The sequence below is a fragment of the Carassius carassius genome, chromosome 3, assembly GCF_963082965.1.
Source record: "Carassius carassius chromosome 3, fCarCar2.1, whole genome shotgun sequence".
In the NCBI taxonomy this organism is placed as follows: domain Eukaryota; kingdom Metazoa; phylum Chordata; class Actinopteri; order Cypriniformes; family Cyprinidae; genus Carassius; species Carassius carassius.
The window spans coordinates 35353190-35372061 of record NC_081757.1 but is presented as its reverse complement, the minus strand read 5'-3'; the positions used below and the strand labels follow the sequence as shown (position 1 = coordinate 35372061).

General features: G+C 41.6%; 1 protein-coding gene across 31 annotated transcripts in view; it reads right to left on the bottom strand.

Moving 5' to 3' along the window:
* ank2b (ankyrin 2b, neuronal) overlaps positions 1 to 18872 on the bottom strand; it is a 165959-nt gene that overhangs the window by 78443 nt on the left and 68644 nt on the right. For 25 of the 31 annotated variants that reach the window (XM_059536509.1, XM_059536444.1, XM_059536557.1 and 22 more), the window contains exons 4-10: positions 16148 to 16246; positions 15955 to 16053; positions 15520 to 15705; positions 8785 to 8808; positions 6789 to 6887; positions 6228 to 6326; positions 663 to 761 (exon numbers count right to left, since the gene is read on the bottom strand). In XM_059536509.1, the coding sequence (XP_059392492.1) occupies positions 663 to 761; positions 6228 to 6326; positions 6789 to 6887; positions 8785 to 8808; positions 15520 to 15705; positions 15955 to 16053; positions 16148 to 16246 (705 nt within the window). The remainder of the gene's footprint in view (positions 1 to 662; positions 762 to 6227; positions 6327 to 6788; positions 6888 to 8784; positions 8809 to 15519; positions 15706 to 15954; positions 16054 to 16147; positions 16247 to 18872) is intronic. The other 6 variants (XM_059536468.1, XM_059536673.1, XM_059536476.1 and 3 more) reach the window with 1 other exon arrangement.

Here is an 18872-nt window from a genome sequence, read left to right as displayed (position 1 = left end):
TAATGAGTAACTTTTACTCACAGTAACTAACAAGTTTTTTCAGCATTTAGAATTTAATTGAAAAAGTTTCTGAAATTAATAAAAATATGATTAAATGTAAATAATTTAACAATGTATTTCATGTTTACTATGATTTACCAATCCATGTTATCAGAAACACAACACCATATCATTAGATAATATTAATAATCTTTTTTATATGCCTAACAATTTTTTTTTATTTATTTCATTTATGTTACTGTGTTGAATTTTTTTGAAACTGCTATTTCTTTAAATTTCCCTTTGTGATAATTGTTTCACAAATCATTTGTTTTAAGCAAATGATCTTGCTACTCCTTGATTAACTTTTTCTTATATTAGCTGGTTGACTCAATCTCTAACAGTACTTACCTACTTCTAAAATACAGATTATTATTATTCCTAAATTACATATTACAAAATATTGTTTGGTAGTGTATCTTTGGACATGTTGCAGTGTATGCAAAACAGCATGTTATGGGAAGGGAAAGACTTTCAAAGCTATAACAGACATTAAAGTAACATAAAGCTTTACCCTTTACCTTCAACAACAAATTACAGTTAACGTCCAGAATTTATATTTATTATTACACAAAAACAATAGCATATGATTAAATGATTAAATTCATCATTTCAATAACTACCTTGGTTCTGGCCAGCATAGGGGCTCCTCTCTCCAATAAGAGCTCCACTGCTGTGTCATGGCCACTTCTTGCTGCGCAGTGTAAAGGTGTGAGGCCATCCTGCAACATAGACATTCTCACCTTAAGGTCTCATCAGTAATTTCATTACAAAACACTTTGGAACACGAAAAACCTCACAAATGTGACGTTATCTACATGTACTGTACATTCTCCTTAACCCTTACACTTTCAACCATAGTCTCTCTCCTGTGTCTTTTATACTCAGTGTATTCGTCATTGCTTATAGGACATAAAAAGCACTGCTGAAATCAGTAACAACAGAGCATGAAAGGGGTGTGTGTGTCTGTGTGTGAAGGATGATACATCAGACACTGCAGGAGGGAGACTGCAGAAGAAAGGGACAGAACACAACCAGTTGGACTCCACACTGCAGTCAAAATCTGAAGAAGAACACAGCCGGTCATGGCTTTAATCAGACCACACACACACACACAGCTACAGTGACTCATCATCACTGGTGACTGCAGAAAGGAATTGTGGTTTCCCCTAATATTACAATTCAGGCAAAAATAAATCTTTGTGCATTTGAATATATAAATACACATTATATTTGCAGCATTTTAATATTTTGACAAATTAAAGCCTATGAAGTTTTACTGAATTATGTAATTATAATGGGATTATAACAATGCATGTAACGTTTCGGTTACGTATGGTAACCCTCGTTCCCTGAAGGAGGGAATGGAGACGCCACGTCAGTGACCGACGAATATGGGATATTGCTTCGATAGACCAATCTACTTCGACTGTAAACTAAACGAGCCAATGCACATTGGCATGCAATTATTGCATCCAACTGCCGCTGGCCACTGCGTGAGTATAAGAAGGCAGCAGGTGCAATGCATTCCAGTTTTTTGCTGAGGAGCCGAGCCGGGGACCCGGCAGCTCAGCGGCGGTACAGCAACCATGGCGACGGGACGTGGCGTCTCCGTTCCCTCCTTCAGGGAACGAGTGTTACCATACATAACCGAGACGTTCCCTTTCAGTCGGTCACTCTCGACGCCACGTCGGTGACCGACAAATATGGGATCCCTATCAAAGCGCCATGGGTGCTGCCCCTTCCAGTGTCCTGTGCGAGCCACCTGCGCCCCTATTAGGTGTAGGCCGGGGCTCAGAACAAGTAGCTCCACTCACCGTTGTCAAAGCACTACCTCACTGGGTGAGATTGGATAACACTGGGAAAACGTACCTGGTCCGCTTGGAGCCGGGACGCTGCGGAAGCCCCATCCTTCCCGAAGGAGGTCTCGGAGGCAAATACACATATAGCATCCGTTTAGGATTATACGGAGAAATTTGAGCGTCAACAAAGTGATTAAAACCCTCTTGGGAAGGCAGAAGTCTGCCGGGGAAACACGGGCTCTAAGGCTATACCGTGGACTATACACATATGAGTACCGCTTAGGTCTCAATATGGAACCCGCCCTTCCATGGTTCTCACGAATTCATCAGGAAGGTCTGGCGCCGGATGTTCCGCCGCGTCCAGCAGCTTAGGGTGATGGAGGATCTCAACAGGGTCTACAGTACGGACACTCTGGAGCGGTTTAAGCAAGCCGACACTAACCGGGGCCTCTCAGTGCCACTACCCGTTTGAGGTGAGAACACAGGAGGATACCGGCTCTACACGAAGGCTATAGAACCTAGCGAACGTGTTAGGGGTCGCCCAGCCCGCAGCTCTACAAATATCTGTCAGCGAGGCACCACGAGCCAGCGCCCAGGAGGATGCGACACTTCTAGTTGAGTGAGCTCGCAACCTGAACGGGCAGGGCACATCCTGAGCCTGATAAGCCAGGGTTATGGCATCCACAATCCAGTGAGCCATCCTCTGCTTAGAGACGGCACTCCCCTTCTGCCGGCCTCCATAACAGACAAAGAGCTGGTCTGAGGTCCTGAAGCTTTTTGTCCAGTCTACGTAGCACCTTAATGTTCGGACGGGACAAAGCAAAGCCAGGGCTGGGTCTGCCTCCTCCAGGGGCAGTGCTTGCAGGTTCAACACTTGGTCTTTGAAGGGTGTAGTGGGAACCTTGGGCACGTAGCCAGGCCGGGGCCTCAGGATTACCTGGGAGTCAGCCGGCCCGAACTGTAGGCACGAATTGTCGACCGAAAATGCATGCAGGTCCCCTACCCTCTTGATGGAGGCCAGTGCAAGCAGGAGCAGAGTTTTCAATGAAAGAAACTTTAGCTCAACTGAATGCAAAGGCTCGAATGGGCCCTGCTGTAGTGATTTAAGCACTAGAGACAGGTCCCAAGAGGGCATTCAGGGGGGCCGGGAAGGATTTAACCTCCTGGCCCCTCTAAGGAATCTGACGATGAGGTCATGCTTACTCAGAGACTTCCCATTCACGGGGTCATGGTACGCAGCAATAGCGGCAACCTGGACTTTGAGGGTGGAGGGAGACAGCCTTCGCTCCAACCCTTGCTTCGGAGGTCTTCTCGGCGAGAAGAACACCACTCAACGAACAGGTTCCACTTCAAGGCATAAGCGTGTCTCGTAGACGGTGCTCTCGCCGAAGTGATGGTGTTCACTACCTCTTGGGGTAGGTCACCTAGAACCTCCGCGTCCCATCCAGGGACCAGACATGGAGTTTCCAAAGGTCTGTACGCGGGAGCCAAATGGTGCCCAATCTCTGAGTCAGTAGATCCTTCGTCAGAGGAATTGGCCAAGGAGGGGCTGTCGCAAGGAGCACTAGTTCGGGGAACCAGGTCCACGTGGGCCAATACGGCGCTACTAGCAAGATTTGCTCCTTGTCCTCCCGGACTTTGCACAGTGTCTGTGCGAGAAGGCTCACTGGGGGAAACGCATACTTGCGTAGGTCCCGCGGCCAGCTGTGTGCCAGTGCGTCCGTGCCGAGAGTTCCCTCAGTCAGGGAGTAGAACAACTGGCAGTGAGAGGTCTCTAGAGAAGCAAACAGGTCTACCTGAGCGGCTCCAAACCGTCTCCAAATCAGCTGGACCGTCAGGGGATGGAGTCGCCATTCTCCCGGGAGCATTGCTTGAGACAGCTCGTCGGCTGTACGATTGAGCAGGCCTGGAATGTGAACGGCACGAAGTGACCTCAGAACCTTCTAATTCCAAAGGAGGAGGTGGCGAGCGAGTTGCGACATGCGACGGGACCGCAGACCACCTTGTCGGTTGATGTACGCAATGTTCGCAGTGTTGTCTGTTCGGACCAGCACATGCTTGCCTCATAAGAGACCTTTGAGACGGTTCAAGGCAAGGTGTACTGCTAGCAACTCTAGGCAGTTGATGTGCCACTGCAGCTGCGGGCCCGTCCAAACCCCTGAGACTGCATGCCCGTTGTACGCTGCTGATGGCTGATGGTTCGCAGAAGCCAGCGAGACGGGCTGGGTAGCGCTGACCAGGCACTTAAAAACCGTACAAGCGGGACCAGCGGAACCACAGCTGTACCCGCAGTGGGGCAGCGAGGTGGAACACAGGGACCCAACTCGGGCAGCTTGTGAGCAGGCCGGAGTGTGGTGCGAGTGTGGGGTGCAGGGCTCACCTGGTTCCACGGTTTGGCAGAGGGTGCGTGAGTAGGGCCTTTGTTGACGCTCTTGCAGAGAGGGAGAAAACTGCTCTCCTGTCGAGATTTTCTCAGATTCTCCGCCTGGCCCTCTTCCAGGGGAGGGAGAGGTGCCTTAACCATCCCCCAGAAAGCAGCTACCTCTCTCTGGGTCACCGTCCCGGGGCCTCTTGCTCTTCTGCTCACCGCCAAGTTTGATGGGGGCCGGGACGGGAGGGGCAACCTGCCTGCGCCCAGCTCCATGGCACCACTTGGAGGCTGCTGCAGATGCAGCACGTGAGCGGGGGCGGATGCAGGGGGCTGCCCTCGGCGACAAGCAGGCTGGGGCACTGCGGCCGGCGGGCGGGTGGAGGCAGCAGCTGCCCGCCAGGGCAGGATGTGTCGGATCGCCTCAGTCTGCTTCTGGGCAGCCGAGACTTGCTGGGCCAAGTTCTCGACTGCGTCGCCGAAGAGGCCGGTCTGGGACACAGGGGCATTGAGAAACTGGACCTTGTCGGTGTCCCTCATGTCTGCCAGACCCAGCCAGAGATGGCGCTCCTGGACCACTAATGTGGACATCGCACGACCCAGCGAACTCGCGGTGACCTTCGTCGCTCGGAGCGCGAGGTCAGTGGCGGTTCGGAGTTCCTTTAGAACTTCTGGGTCGCGGCAACAGGACTCCACCCCCCTGAAGGTAGCGGAGCCTGGTTCGCAGCTCCGAGATGGTCATATTCCAACAGTGAGAACATCATCCACGAAAGCCACCTCAGCATGCTCGACGCCCAGACACGTGAGGCAGCGATCGTGACCATCACCCGTTGCCAGGTAACGACCGCACCCAGAAACGCACGGGTGAAACGGCATCCTTATAAGGACGATCCGTCGTCTTTACAAGGACGCACCCGTGAAGCTCTTTTAGAGAAATTTGCTCTTTAGGGAATGCTCTTTTAGTGCTGAGGCGCACAGGGGAATTGGCCGTTTGCAACACGACAGGGGTAGTGCAGCCTGAAGTGTGCAATCCACTCGACACAGGAACGACCGCCGCTGAAGCGCCGTCTCGCCAACACACGAAGCTTCCGAGAGCGTGCTGAACTCGTAGTTCACAGTAGACAGAGTTGAGCAGAGCGATACTAACGCTCGGCTCCGAAGCGAAAAGCTGGAATGCATTGCACCTGCTGCCTTCTTATACTCACGCAGTGATCAGCGGTAGCTGGATGCAATAATTGCATGCCAAAGTGCATTGGCTCGTTTAGTTTACACTCGAAGTAGATTGGTCTATCAAAGCGATATCCCATATTCGTCGGTCACCGACGTGGCGTCGAGAGTGACCGACTGAAAGGGAACAAAGGCTTTAAAGACTTCTGACTGCTTATTAGATCATCTGACTGCTTTCGGATTGAGACTTTCAATTAATGAAGATTCCAGTAGGCCCTTCTGTGATGATTTTGTATGTTTTCCCTGTGTTTGCATGGGTTTCCTTCAGGTGCTCTTGTTTTCTGCACAAGTCAAAGACATGTAGGTCAGGGGAACTGGCAACAATAATTTTCTTATAGATTCAGAGTGTGAATGTGTTTGTCTTTGTTAGCCCTGTTATGAACTGGCCATTCATTCCCTGCATTTTGCCCATACTCTTAGCAAATACAAGGTGTATTTGAACTATTTATGTTATATTAGTTATTTTCAATAAGAAAGGTCATCCTGTGTAAATTGTGCCAAAATAATGTGCTGGTAATACTGCTGTGGTTCAGACAGGAGCAGTCAAAGTAGAGAGAGAGTTTCTTAATTTCAATAGGTAATTTTTACTGTTTATTAAGTAGTTTGATATGAAGCTGATTAAACTTTTAAGAGCAACTTAAAAAAATAAATAATTAGATCTAAGCATAGCATTCCTTTTTTTCTATTGCTAACTGACCTCTGGCTTATATCAGACTCATAAAAATGCTAGCAATCTCAGCTATGTGTATACAGTATGTACAAAACAAAAGTGCTAACAATTTGTTACTAACCCTTGTTTTGGCATCAATCTGAGACCCTCTGTCCAACAGCAGATGAACCATATTAGTGTTTCCCCTCTTAGATGCAACGTGTAGTGGCGTGATCCCATTCTGTACAGACAAAAGAAACAAATATAATATATGTTGTCTTTAGAAATTAATGGAGCTGAGAATCATCTTTTTATATTTTATGAATTACATAAATACTACTGTAGAATCACAAGCTTTGTCTAAAACTTGGACTGCACGTCATGCCCAACACCCCCAAACCATACACACTCACACATAAAATAAATAATTAAATAAATAAATAAATAAATAGATTATACATTTGTAATGATTTCCGTAACTACATAATTTCAGATAGTTGTTAACTTTGGTTCAGATATGAACTTTCAGTTTCATAAATGCAGAAAACAAAATTAATGACCATTTAGACCTTTTTAAATTATTTATTCTTAATTTTTGTATTGTATCTTATTGCGGTATTATGAAGTAGCTTTAATAGTAAATGTACAAGTGCTTAAGGCAGTCAAGCTTATGTATATGCATGTAAAAGCTGTAAACACTCACCCTTGCAGTGAAGTCCACAGCAGCCCCTCGATTGAGGAGGAGTGTTGCAACATTTACATTTCCATAGTGAGCAGCGATATGCAGGGGTGTAAATCCACTCTACAAAAAGAATCAAAAAAGGGGATGGGGCACAAGAAAAAAATAAAATAAAAAACATGAGATTTTAGACATTTTTATTCCTACAATTCCTACAATGCTTTAAATCCAAGCTGTCAATAAACACAGATCTGAAAACAGCTAACCTCGCCTATACAACCATGTTAACTCACAATTAAAAAGCTGGTTTCAGATCTGCAATTAGTGGCATCTTCAACTCCAAACAAAAACTGCATCCCTGACTTTATCTTGTTTTAATAGACTATATTAGCATGCAGCAATCACATAAAGTACAAAATGGACAATTATGAATATGGATTGAGCTCATTGTTGCCTCAAAGGCACCTTTGGTCCCATGTGAAGAAGTCTGAAAAGAAACCTTAAACATGAATTTTGACAACTAAAACATACATAAACATACACATATAAACTTTAAGAGAGGTCAAACTCCTAGACATAGGCATGCAAACAAATAAATATACTAAAATGACAAATAAATTAACTTAAAATAACAAGAAGCTGTTGACAGAACATAAAAGACACAACATTTCAGTTGACATACTGTAATAAAAACAAGGGAGACATAATCGAACAAGACTAAAGAAAACATAAAATTATTAAAAAACAAAAGTGCAGTATGCAGATAATATCAGTAATAAAATCATGTCTGGACTATAAGAAGGTAAAGATTGTAGAGGAGTTTAAATATGTGAAATTCTTGCCTTACCTTCCCATTCTGAAAGTCACGGTCCGATTTAATGTGAAAACATCATTTACAAAAGTGTGAAGAATATATTGACTGCGTGAAACACGTTCAAAGCTGGTGCAAAATCAAATATGCGATGCAGCATGCTGTGCAGTGGATAATTACATTAAAACCTAATAAAAACTTTGCAAACAGCAAATTTCCTGCAAAGGTTAAAGAAATCCGATAATTTCGAAGTACATAATTATATAGACCACTAACTACAAAACATTCATTCTGAACATACTTTTGTAAGTTATTATATTGCATGGAGCTGTTAGCATTCATACATCCAGCTGTGTATCACATAATAATCATTCCATCAATAATAATAATAATTTAAATAATATTCAGAATCATATAAAAACATCATAACTGACAATGCTAACACAACAACAGTTTAAGAATGTATATGCCACCTACAAACATTCAAACATTCTGGCGGATGTATGGATGTTGAAAGAGAATGATTAATCACACTTAGCACAGCGCATATATATATATGTATTATTAAAGAGATTAATGCAATCACACTAATGTGTGCTGGAAGTCAAGTAATTGTTGTTGAAAGGCACATTCATGCCACTGGGGTCTATTTGACCTTTAGGTGAGAGTAATGAAATAAAATTCCATTTGATTAAAGCCATGTGACTGGCTTCCCTAGGCTTGTGTATATTTCAGTAAAGGCAGCATATATATATACTATATATATAGTTTCAACTCAACTGAGAATGCATCACTTTTGCATTAACAGTGATGTTAAAGTGCCCTTCCAGCTTAAAACTGACTGTAAGTTATAGAGGGTAATAGATGTTAGGAGGATAGACACTGTCTGCATTGACCTTTCAGCCTATATCTGATTACAATAGCTAAAATTAAACATCAGCAGCAATCATGGCACTAGACATACCATAACATTCTCAATCAATAAGTTTACAAATAAAACTGAAATTTCTGATGTGACATATGCAAAGGGGTTTGGATGATGCTGTGAATGAGACTAACCAGCCATGCAAAGGTTTAAAAGAACTAAAAATGCCGAGTTAACAAACAGAAAAGCTCAATTCTACATGACAAAAAAGAGGACCAAAAATTAATACAATAAATCAATAGTTTTTATTTGCCAAAAAAAAGGAACTAGATAAATATCTCTACCTCAGTTGTCCTATTGACCATCATCTGTTGCAGCAAAAACAGGGAAGGAAATAGGCTTGTTATATTTCATTCAAACACATTTGGGGTTGATAGCGGCAGCATGCAAATTGTGCCAGAGAAGCAAGAGGTCTTCATTTTTCTTTTAGTGACCGTATATATTACCCAGCCTGCCACTAGAAACCCATGCTTAAAGGTATACTAACATGAGATGACGAATGGTATGAGGTCATGTGACCACTCAATCACATTATTTCAGTAATAACTCCTTTTATCGCTTTCAGTTGCAAAATAAATTAGCCCTTGTAATACATACTCTTGTGAATACTGTGGTTTTGTGGTGATCTTGGCTCATGAATTTGCTTTTGTGTGGTGCAGCATATCAATAGTTATCAAAAGACAGGACTACAGGCAAAACAGACAAAATCACACTTTGACACATCACACTTATAATTGAACATTATTTAATTCAATGTTCTATATTTACAGGAATTTGTATGAAATATTATAAATTAGACTAGACTAAAATTAGATTATGTTTCTCAAAAGTTGCTAATAGTAATACATAAAAATTTACATTTCATATAGCATTTATGCCGACAAATGTCTAAAATTATTTTGAAATGAATCACTTTTTTTGGTTTGAAACTAAAACTAAAATTAAACTGGCACATTTTTAATTATCAGAAACATTCTGAATGTTGCATGCTTTCTTTGAACTAAAATTAAAACCACACTTACAGTATAAACCATTGGCTATTTATTTTTTTATTTTTTTAAGAAAAATAAATACCTCTATTAGCATTTCCAAAAAAAAAAAAAAAAAAGAATGAAACCATTCAGTCTCAAACACAAACCACACACAACAGACATGCATGCACACTTTCACACAAATGAAGGCTACATGCCTCTGTACATGTATTTTGCAAGTGCATGCTGTTTCTGCATATTTACAGTCAGTTATGGTAAGAAGTGAATGTTTCTACGACTGATCAAATAAAGTAATGTGTAAGAAGATAAAACAGTGAAACCCGGATAGCGTTGGGATGGAAACACAGGATGCAGGCACATTTATACTGGAGAGAGAAACAGAGAAATGCAGAGAGACAAACACAGACAAAAGATTTCATCTGGCACAATAATGGAAGACACTAAAAACATCCTCGAATCACTGCAAGTCACATACAAACATAACCATAAACAAGACAGTTTTACAAGATGCTGAATCTGTAATGGTCTGTTAGTAGCAACATGCAGAGTAGGTATAGGAATCTTAAGATATGAAATTAATCCGATGATTTGTTTCAATTGGTAATTACAATATACCTAAAATACAAAAACTACTACTTTTTAGTTTTTAATTAAAACCAACATTTATTATGACAAAATCAATCTAAATGTGTTTCTTCCAATTCAATCACTGAGCAAGTCATTAGCAGTGTTGGGTGTAAATAGTTACTAAGAAATTAGTTAATGATATTTAATTAGTTTTTCATTGAAAAAGTAAAGTAAGGGATTACTCTTATTTTATTTCTGTTGTTTAATTACAGTTCATTTCAGTCAGGTCGGATGACCAACGAATTGTGATCTCGCCTAGAGAGACCAATCCGCTTTGAGTGTAAACTAAATGAGCCAATGCACATTGGCATGCGATTATTGCATCCAACTGCCACTGATCACAGTGTGAGTATAAGTAGGCAGCAGATGCAGCGCAAATTCAGGTTTTCGCTGAGGTGCTGAGCTGGTGACTCGGCCGTTCAGCAGTGTTACTGGGGCTGTGGCAATGGGATGTGACATCTCCGTTCCCTCCTTCAGGGAACGAGGGTTACCATACGTAATCCAGCTGTCACTGATCACAGCGTGAGTATAAGTAGGCAGCCGATGCAGTGCATATTCAGCTTGTCGCTTTGGAGTCAAGCAATTCTGTTCCTGACCTTCTGCTTATCGAGAGAGAAGCTACAGTTTGAGTTCAAGCACGCTCTACATTAGGCTGCACTACCCACTGTGGGTGTTGCAGGCAGCCATCTCCCCTGTGCGCTTCAGCACATTAAAAGAGCATCCAAGGGTGGAACATATTTCTAAAGACATGTGTCTTTCCATCCGTGCATTTCTGGATGCGGTCGTTACCTTGCGCCAGATGATGGTCACGATTGCTGCCTCTCGTGTCTGACTCAAATCGCGTATACGCGTTAATCGACTCCAGAGGGTTAAGCACACTGACGTGGCTTTCGTGGATGAGGCATGCTCCCATTACGGGAGATTGACCGTCTAGGAGTTGCGGAGCAGACTCTGTTTCCTGCAAAGGGCCAAAGTGCATTTGCCACTGCTTAGATCTAGGGTTCCCTCTGGAGGTAGCTGGGGGCACCCTACTTCAGTCACTGGCTGGACTGGTCTCACGGTGAGAGTGAGGAAATACCCTCTGAGGAAACCAACCTCCGAGGGCTCCTCCTTCCACTGGCACTTAGAAGCCAGTGGAGTTGTCGAGAGAGCAGGCTGGACCCTCCAAAGGGGTACCACCTGTATTTCCCAAGGCTACAACCAACGATCGGATGTCAATCGCTACATCGGAGGGTGAGCCAGAATTTTCTGGGAAGGAAAATTCAGATCCGGAAATGATGGCTATGCTTTCCCCGGCCACTGAGAGTGTTGGGCTTGAGTGGAATTCCACCGCTTCCTGAACCCTCAAAGTTGGTCGATTGGTTTCTCAGGGTGGCTCGCACTGGTTCTCAGGGCCCCACCCCAGTGCCATTCTTCTCATCCTCCCTCACCACCCTCAATGGTGGCGCAGCGCAGGGGTACACAGAAGTCCCCCAGGGGGAGCAGTCAGTTGCAATGCAATTGTGTCCAACTTGGAGGGGCAAGCCATTGCTCCCCTCCCTGGCCTGTAGGCACTCGTCAGCTCTGATCAGCAGTGCTATGGTACAACCCGAATTCCGGAAAAGTTGGGACGTTTTTTAAATTATAATAAAATGAAGACTAAAAGACTTTCAAATCATATGAGCCAATATTTTATTCACAATAGAACATAGATAACATAGCAAATGTTTAAACTGAGAAAGTTTACAATTTTATGCACAAAATGAGCTCATTTCAATTTTGATTTCTGCTACAGGTCTCAAAATAGTTGGGACGGGGCATGTTTACCATGGTGTAGCATCTCCTTTTCTTTTCAAAACAGTTTGAAGACGTCTGGGCATTGAGGCTATGAGTTGCTGGAGTTTTGCTGTTGGAATTTGGTCCCATTCTTGCCTTATATAGATTTCCAGCTGCTGAAGAGTTCGTGGTCGTCTTTGACGTATTTTTCGTTTAATGATGCGCCAAATGTTCTCTATAGGTGAAAGATCTGGACTGCGGGCAGGCCAGGTTAGCACCCGGACTCTTCTACGACGAAGCCATGCTGTTGTTATAGCTGCAGTATGTGGTTTTGCATTGTCCTGCTGAAATAAACAAGGCCTTCCCTGAAATAGACATTGTTTGGAGGGAAGCATATGTTGCTCTAAAACCTTTATATACCTTTCAGCATTCACAGAGCCTTCCAAAACATGCAAGCTGCCCATACCGTATGCACTTATGCACCCCCATACCATCAGAGATGCTGGCTTTTGAACTGAACGCTGATAACATGCTGAAAGGTCTCCCTCCTCTTTAGCAGGAGGACACGGCGTCCGTGATTTCCAACAAGAATGTCAAATTTGGACTCGTCTGACCATAAAACACTATTCCACTTTGAAATAGTCCATTTTAAATGAGCCTTGGCCCACAGGACACGACGGCGCTTCTGGACCATGTTCACATATGGCTTCCTTTTTGCATGATAGAGCTTTAGTTGGCATCTGCTGATGGCACGGCGGATTGTGTTTACCGACAGTGGTTTCTGAAAGTATTCCTGGGCCCATTAAGTAATGTCATTGACACAATCATGCCGATGAGTGATGCAGTGTTGTCTGAGAGCCCGAAGACCACGGGCATCCAATAAAGGTCTCCGGCCTTGTCCCTTAGGCACAGAGATTTCTCCAGTTTCTCTGAATCTTTTGATGATGTTATGCACTGTAGATGATGAGATTTGCAAAGCCTTTGCTATTTGACGTTGAGGAACATTGTTTTTAAAGTTTTCCACAATTTTTTTCGCAGTCTTTCACAGATTGGAGAGCCTCTGCCCATCTTTACTTCTGAGAGACTCTGCTTCTCTAAGACAAAGCTTTTATAGCTAATCATGTTACAGACCTGATATCAATTAACTTAATTAATCACTAGATGTTCTTCCAGCTGAATCTTTTCAAAACTGCTTGCTTTTTTAGCCATTTGTTGCCCCTGTGCCAACTTTTTTGAGACCTGTAGCAGGCATTAAATTTTAAATGAGCTAATTAAGTGGATAAAAGTGTAAAATTTCTCAGTTTAAACATTTGCTACGTTATCTATGTTCTATTGTGAATAAAATATTGGCTCATGTGATTTGAAATTCCTTTAGTTTTCATTTTATTAAAATTTAAAAAACGTTCCAACTTTTCCGGAATTTGGGTTGTACTTACATGCTATGGCTTTGATGCAGGTGCACCAGGCCAAGGCACTAAGGGACTTGCACGAGGGTTGGCACGCCCCTCGGAAGTTCTCAAAGAACTCTGCACCACAACGGACCTTGCGCTACAAGCAACAAAGTTTACGTTACGGTCTCTGGGTCAGGCGATGTCCACTATGGTGGTCTAGAAGTGCCATCCGTGGCTGTATCTGGCCGACATGCATGAGACATGATTTTTGAACACCCCCGTGTCCCAGATGCCTTTTCGGCGACACGGTGGAGAACTTTGCCCAGCAGTTCTCCGCTGCCCAAAAGCAGACTAAGTCCATCAGGTACATCCTGCCCCGGTGTGCAGCTACTGCCTCCACGTGGCCGCCAGCAGCAGCACCTCAGCCTGCTCATCGCCGAGGGTGGCCACCTGCCACTGATATTACTGATACACCAGATGCCCGTCTTGTGTGCAGAGATCGCAGTCCTGCTGGCGAATGATGTAACTGTGGCCCTTTGTTAGGCATCCCAATTAATCAGTCGTCGTGATGTTGAGAGTGACCGATTGAAAGGGAAAGTCTTGGTTACGTATGGTAACACTCGTTCCCTGAAGGAGGGAACGGAGATGTCACATCCCGTTGCCACAGCCCCAGTACCACTGCTGAACAGCTGAGTCACCGGCTCAGCACTTCAGCGAAAATCTGAATTTGCACTGCATCTGCTGCCTACTTATACTCACACTGTGATCAGTGGCAGTTTGATGCAATAATTGCATGCCAATGTGCATTGGCTCGTTTAGTTTACACTTGAAGTGGATTGGTCTCTCTGGGTGAGATCCCAACTTGTCTATCATCTGATGTGATGTCTCCGGTCCCTCCTTCAGGGAACAAGGGTTACCATACATAACTGATACGTTACTTCTTATGTACTTAATACTGTGTATAGACTGTAGAACATCTATATACAATACAATAGTGAATTTAACATCAAAATTTAATGTCTAACCAAAAAGCATGCTTTTTATGTACCCTTCTCACTTTAAATACGTTGGTGAGTTAATAAGCATATTGGAAACATTTCTCATTATGAACTAGTTGGTTATTAACATTATATTACTAATATATCGGCTGTTTATTTTCACTTAAAAAGCACATATTAATGTCTTACCTGCAAAACCTTATTCAAAATTGTTAATCCTACCCAGTTCTTGTACAATAATTAAACTTTACAACTACTTTACTAAGCACCAACAAGCAGATGCCAGGAGTATATTGAGACAAAAGTCATAGTTTATACTGAGAAATTGACCTTAATTTAAAGTGTGACCACAATAATTGATGTAGTTATCTATTATTTATTTGAAAGAATTAAAAGAACCATTTAATGTCTATCCTTGTATCATTAACTTGTCAAGGTTGATATATGATTTAAAAAGTAATTAGTAATAAGTAATACAATATTATTTTTTGTACAGTAATCTAATTACACTGTTGAAGATGTAATCAGTAACTAGTTATTAATTACTTTTTTAGAGTAACTTACCCAACACTGGTGATTATTCTAATTTAAATTTCAACTGTATTCACATGCAAAGCATGCAAAATTACGGACCCCACAACTCGCATTGAAACATGCTGCTTTAAATTTAGTGTTTTTTTTTTTGTTTGTTTTTTTCAATTCAGCTGATGGATTGGTCAAATGTCTTGTCACAGACATTTTATTTATTTATTTTTATTTTTTTTGCAGAGCTCCCGTCCCCTGAGAAGCTGCAAAGTTTGTGAAAAATGTGTATGCAGCAGAATCCTGATAGCTCCATTCAAATGGAAGTCAACGGATGTAATACCTTTAAACAGCTAAACTTTTAAAGTATAGATGGTAGATTTGTAGTGCTAGCATGATAGATGTGTAGATAGATGTAGTTGTATTTGTATTATTTGACAGTACACAGTCTGTATTTAAAATAATGTAATTTAGACTGCTAGCACAAGTCTGCTAAAAGGTGAAAAATAATGAAAATGTATTAAGAACCGTTACCAGAACAAATATTGTGTCCCAACACTAATGCAGAGATTGGTAAATCCCATCAAGGCCACCCTCACTGTTATCATCCATTATGACATTATTCATCATACAAATAAACCTTATTTTTAGTTTGGATTTCAATATATATTTCCTTATATTTCCTTCCATCCTTGAACATACTACCCTCAGCTCTATGTTCCGCCCATATTTACCTTAGACTGCACATCAGCATTGTGGTCATTTTGGAGCAGCAGGGCAGCAGATTTTGTGTCGTCCTTGCGGGCTGCAATGTGCAAGGCAGGCAGACGTACTTTGCCCTTTGTGTCATTCTCTAAAAGGATGGACACCACCTGATTATGGCCTTGTTGCAGTGCAATAGCTAGAGGTGTGAAGCCATCCTGAAAAAAGAGAAAAACTAATGCACTTAACCTTGCATTATGCCAATAATCCTGACACAAAAGCATTTGGATGTTATCTGGATATATTTTAAAGATAAGGTTATGGTGTAATTTAGGTTTAGGGGTTAGTATTTATTACAGCATGTGGACGATGGGCATTTTGGCATAAGCAAAGAAATCTTTAGGATCGTTTTTATATTTTATTTTATCATCATTCTATACAATTTTAGAAGCACTTGAACTTTTTACCTCTGTTGCAGTGCTCTGGTTACCACCATTCTCCAAAAGGTAGCGCACCACGTCTAAATGGTTTTCTTGAGAAGCCATGTACAGGGGAGTGAATCCATTCTATAAGAGATATTAATATTATTTATAGTATTTATTTATTTATTTTTTCCTTTGCTTGAACGTTTGCTCACATAAATGTCAAACTTGTACCTACCTGAGATTGTGAATTAATGTCTGCTCCCCTCTTGACAAGGATCTTTACAACCTCTCCTTGTCCTGCTAGTGAAGCGATGTGGAGAGCTGTATTTCCTTTCTGTGAGACAAAAAAACATAATCATAATTTACTCAGACATTTCGCATGCCACAAATGATATTAGGGATCTGCCCCAAAACCTTATACCTTATTCAGAAAGGCATGGATAATAACTTCAAAACATGTTAAAAATTCTAATAAATAATGGAACAAAAACTATTTGCTTAATACAGTCCTTACTTGTTCCTACTGGACAACAAAGCTCGGTCATGTTTTAGATAAGCTTCTGAATTTGCAATGCAATATTGAGTGTGCAATGTAAGTAAAACAAAATTAGTGCAGCATGATCAGCCGTTTTGCCATTTATTTATATTGTGCATCTATCAGAAATCAAGAAAAACATCAACAAACTATACAGTACATATTTTCTATTATTTGATAGGTCTTATTGAATGTTTAAAACCTTCCAAGAGAGACATATGATAGAATGTTTCTCTATCCATTTAATTAGCTTAGTCGCCGTGTGGCGCTTGTCAGGCATACAACCGGCTTAACAAATTGCAGTAAACTGTCTCAGTTACAAAGTAGTGTGCTTATGATTACAATTACATCAAGCAGCAATAATGAACTGTTTTTGCACAGCTAAAATTATTGCAAGCGGCTGACAGCAGATGTCTTGCATATTCACTTTCACTTCACTTTCACTTTCATGTTTAAAATGGATGCATCCACTCTTAAATGCTGTAAATATTACAAATGAAAGACTGAATCATTTCAAAAGATCTAGTCCTGAATCAGGTCTGCTGTGATGGAGTAGAATTGGCCAGTTGGTGCTGTGTGTGCCGTAACTACGTATCAATACCAATGTTCCACATCCATTTGTCCTTTGTGTCAGAGGTAGCATGAGCATGTGAGGTATGTGACAAATAGAATGGGCCTTTCAGTGTAGACAGTATCACTGATCATGAGGGGCTCTATTGTTTTTTGTTTAGTTTAGACCAATAGGAGCAAAATCTTTTTTAATTACCACAGTTACTTTGGAAAACAGATAAATAGACTGTACTAAAAAGCTAACCTTAACCCTTTATGTAGTGTCCAAATATGCCCACTGTATTTTCTATTAACTACCCATCCATATTTGAATTCAAGGGAAATACTTTTGAAACAGAAATACATACATACATAGTACGTACATAAATAGATGAATGCTCCTTTGACCATTATTTACCTTAAATAGTGAAGTATATTTGGTGGGTTGAAAAAGTATCTGGCCACCATATGCAGTGACATTTATTTGAAAGAAAACTCAAAAAGCAGTTGAACCTTTAAGCTATTTTTGAAGCATTCTTTAGGAAGCTTCTACACAAAATTCCATAAATGATGTATCCCAAAACAGTCAACAGAGCTTTTCATGAGTACATGTCTAGTAGCCTGGAGGAGCCTTAGTGGTCCTGCCTTTCAGTTCTTGTCATACTGAATGAAGTACTATGGCAGTCTGTCAGAGAAGGAAAGCACAGCCTCAAAATTTCTATATTTCAAATGACAACGTTTTTGTTTTAATACAATATCTCAGAAAAGTGAGTCCACCCCTCACATTTCAGTTAACATTTTAGTATATCTTCTCAGGGTACAATACTATAATAATAAAACTTGGATATATTTTAGAGTAGTCCTGCTAGTATAGCAGTATAGACTTACTATCCTCTAAAAATAACATAGAGCAGTTATTGCCAATATAGCTGGCAACAAAAGTGAGTACAACCTAAGTGACAACAAAGCTACATGTCCTATTCATTATGTTAAGGTGTTTATTTTGTATTGTTTTTTTTTTTTGTTTTTTTTATCTGCTTGATAGGACCATACATATTTGTGTATCTTGTATTAGAGTAGTTAAGATTTGGTGCTTTGAGTACATTTCTCTTATACTGACCACTGGATGCTTAACATGGCACCTCATGGCAAAGAAATCTCTGAGGATGTAATAATTAGAAATGTTGCTCTCCACAAAGATGGCCTAGGCTATAGGAAGTTCGGTTACACCCTGAAAATGAGTTACAAATACAGTGGACAGGGACATACAGAGGTTTTCCAAAATGATAACAACCTCAAACACTGCAAAGATGATAACTGCCTTGCTGAGGAAGCTGAAGGTTAAGGTGATGGCGTGGCCAAGTATGATTCCACACCTGAATCCTATTGAGCAGAAGGTGGAGAAGCAACATGTGTCTAACATCCAGTAGCTCTGTGATGTCACTATGGATCCCAGCAACAACCTGTATAGTTCTGGTGAATTCCATGCCCAGGAGGATTAAAGCAGTGCTAGATAACAATGGTGCTCACACAAAATATTGACACTTTGGACACAGTTTTGACATGTTAACTTAGGGTGTACTCACTATCTCTCTATTAGTGCTATTGGACCAACACTATTGACCACAACATTATTTTGCATAGACTAGAAATCTTTGCTGGCATTAATGGAAGTGCATTAGCATGATTTAAATCATACTAATATGACCATCATCAATTTGTAGCATGTGAATGAAGAGGTATCATATCGATCACAAGTGCAATATGGAGTACTTCCAATGACTCAACTTCAGTGTGGAGAGGGCTGAGAGCCATGACAAACTACAAGACACCATCCCCCTGCACTGAGGCAAATCAATGACTTGCTAAACGACCT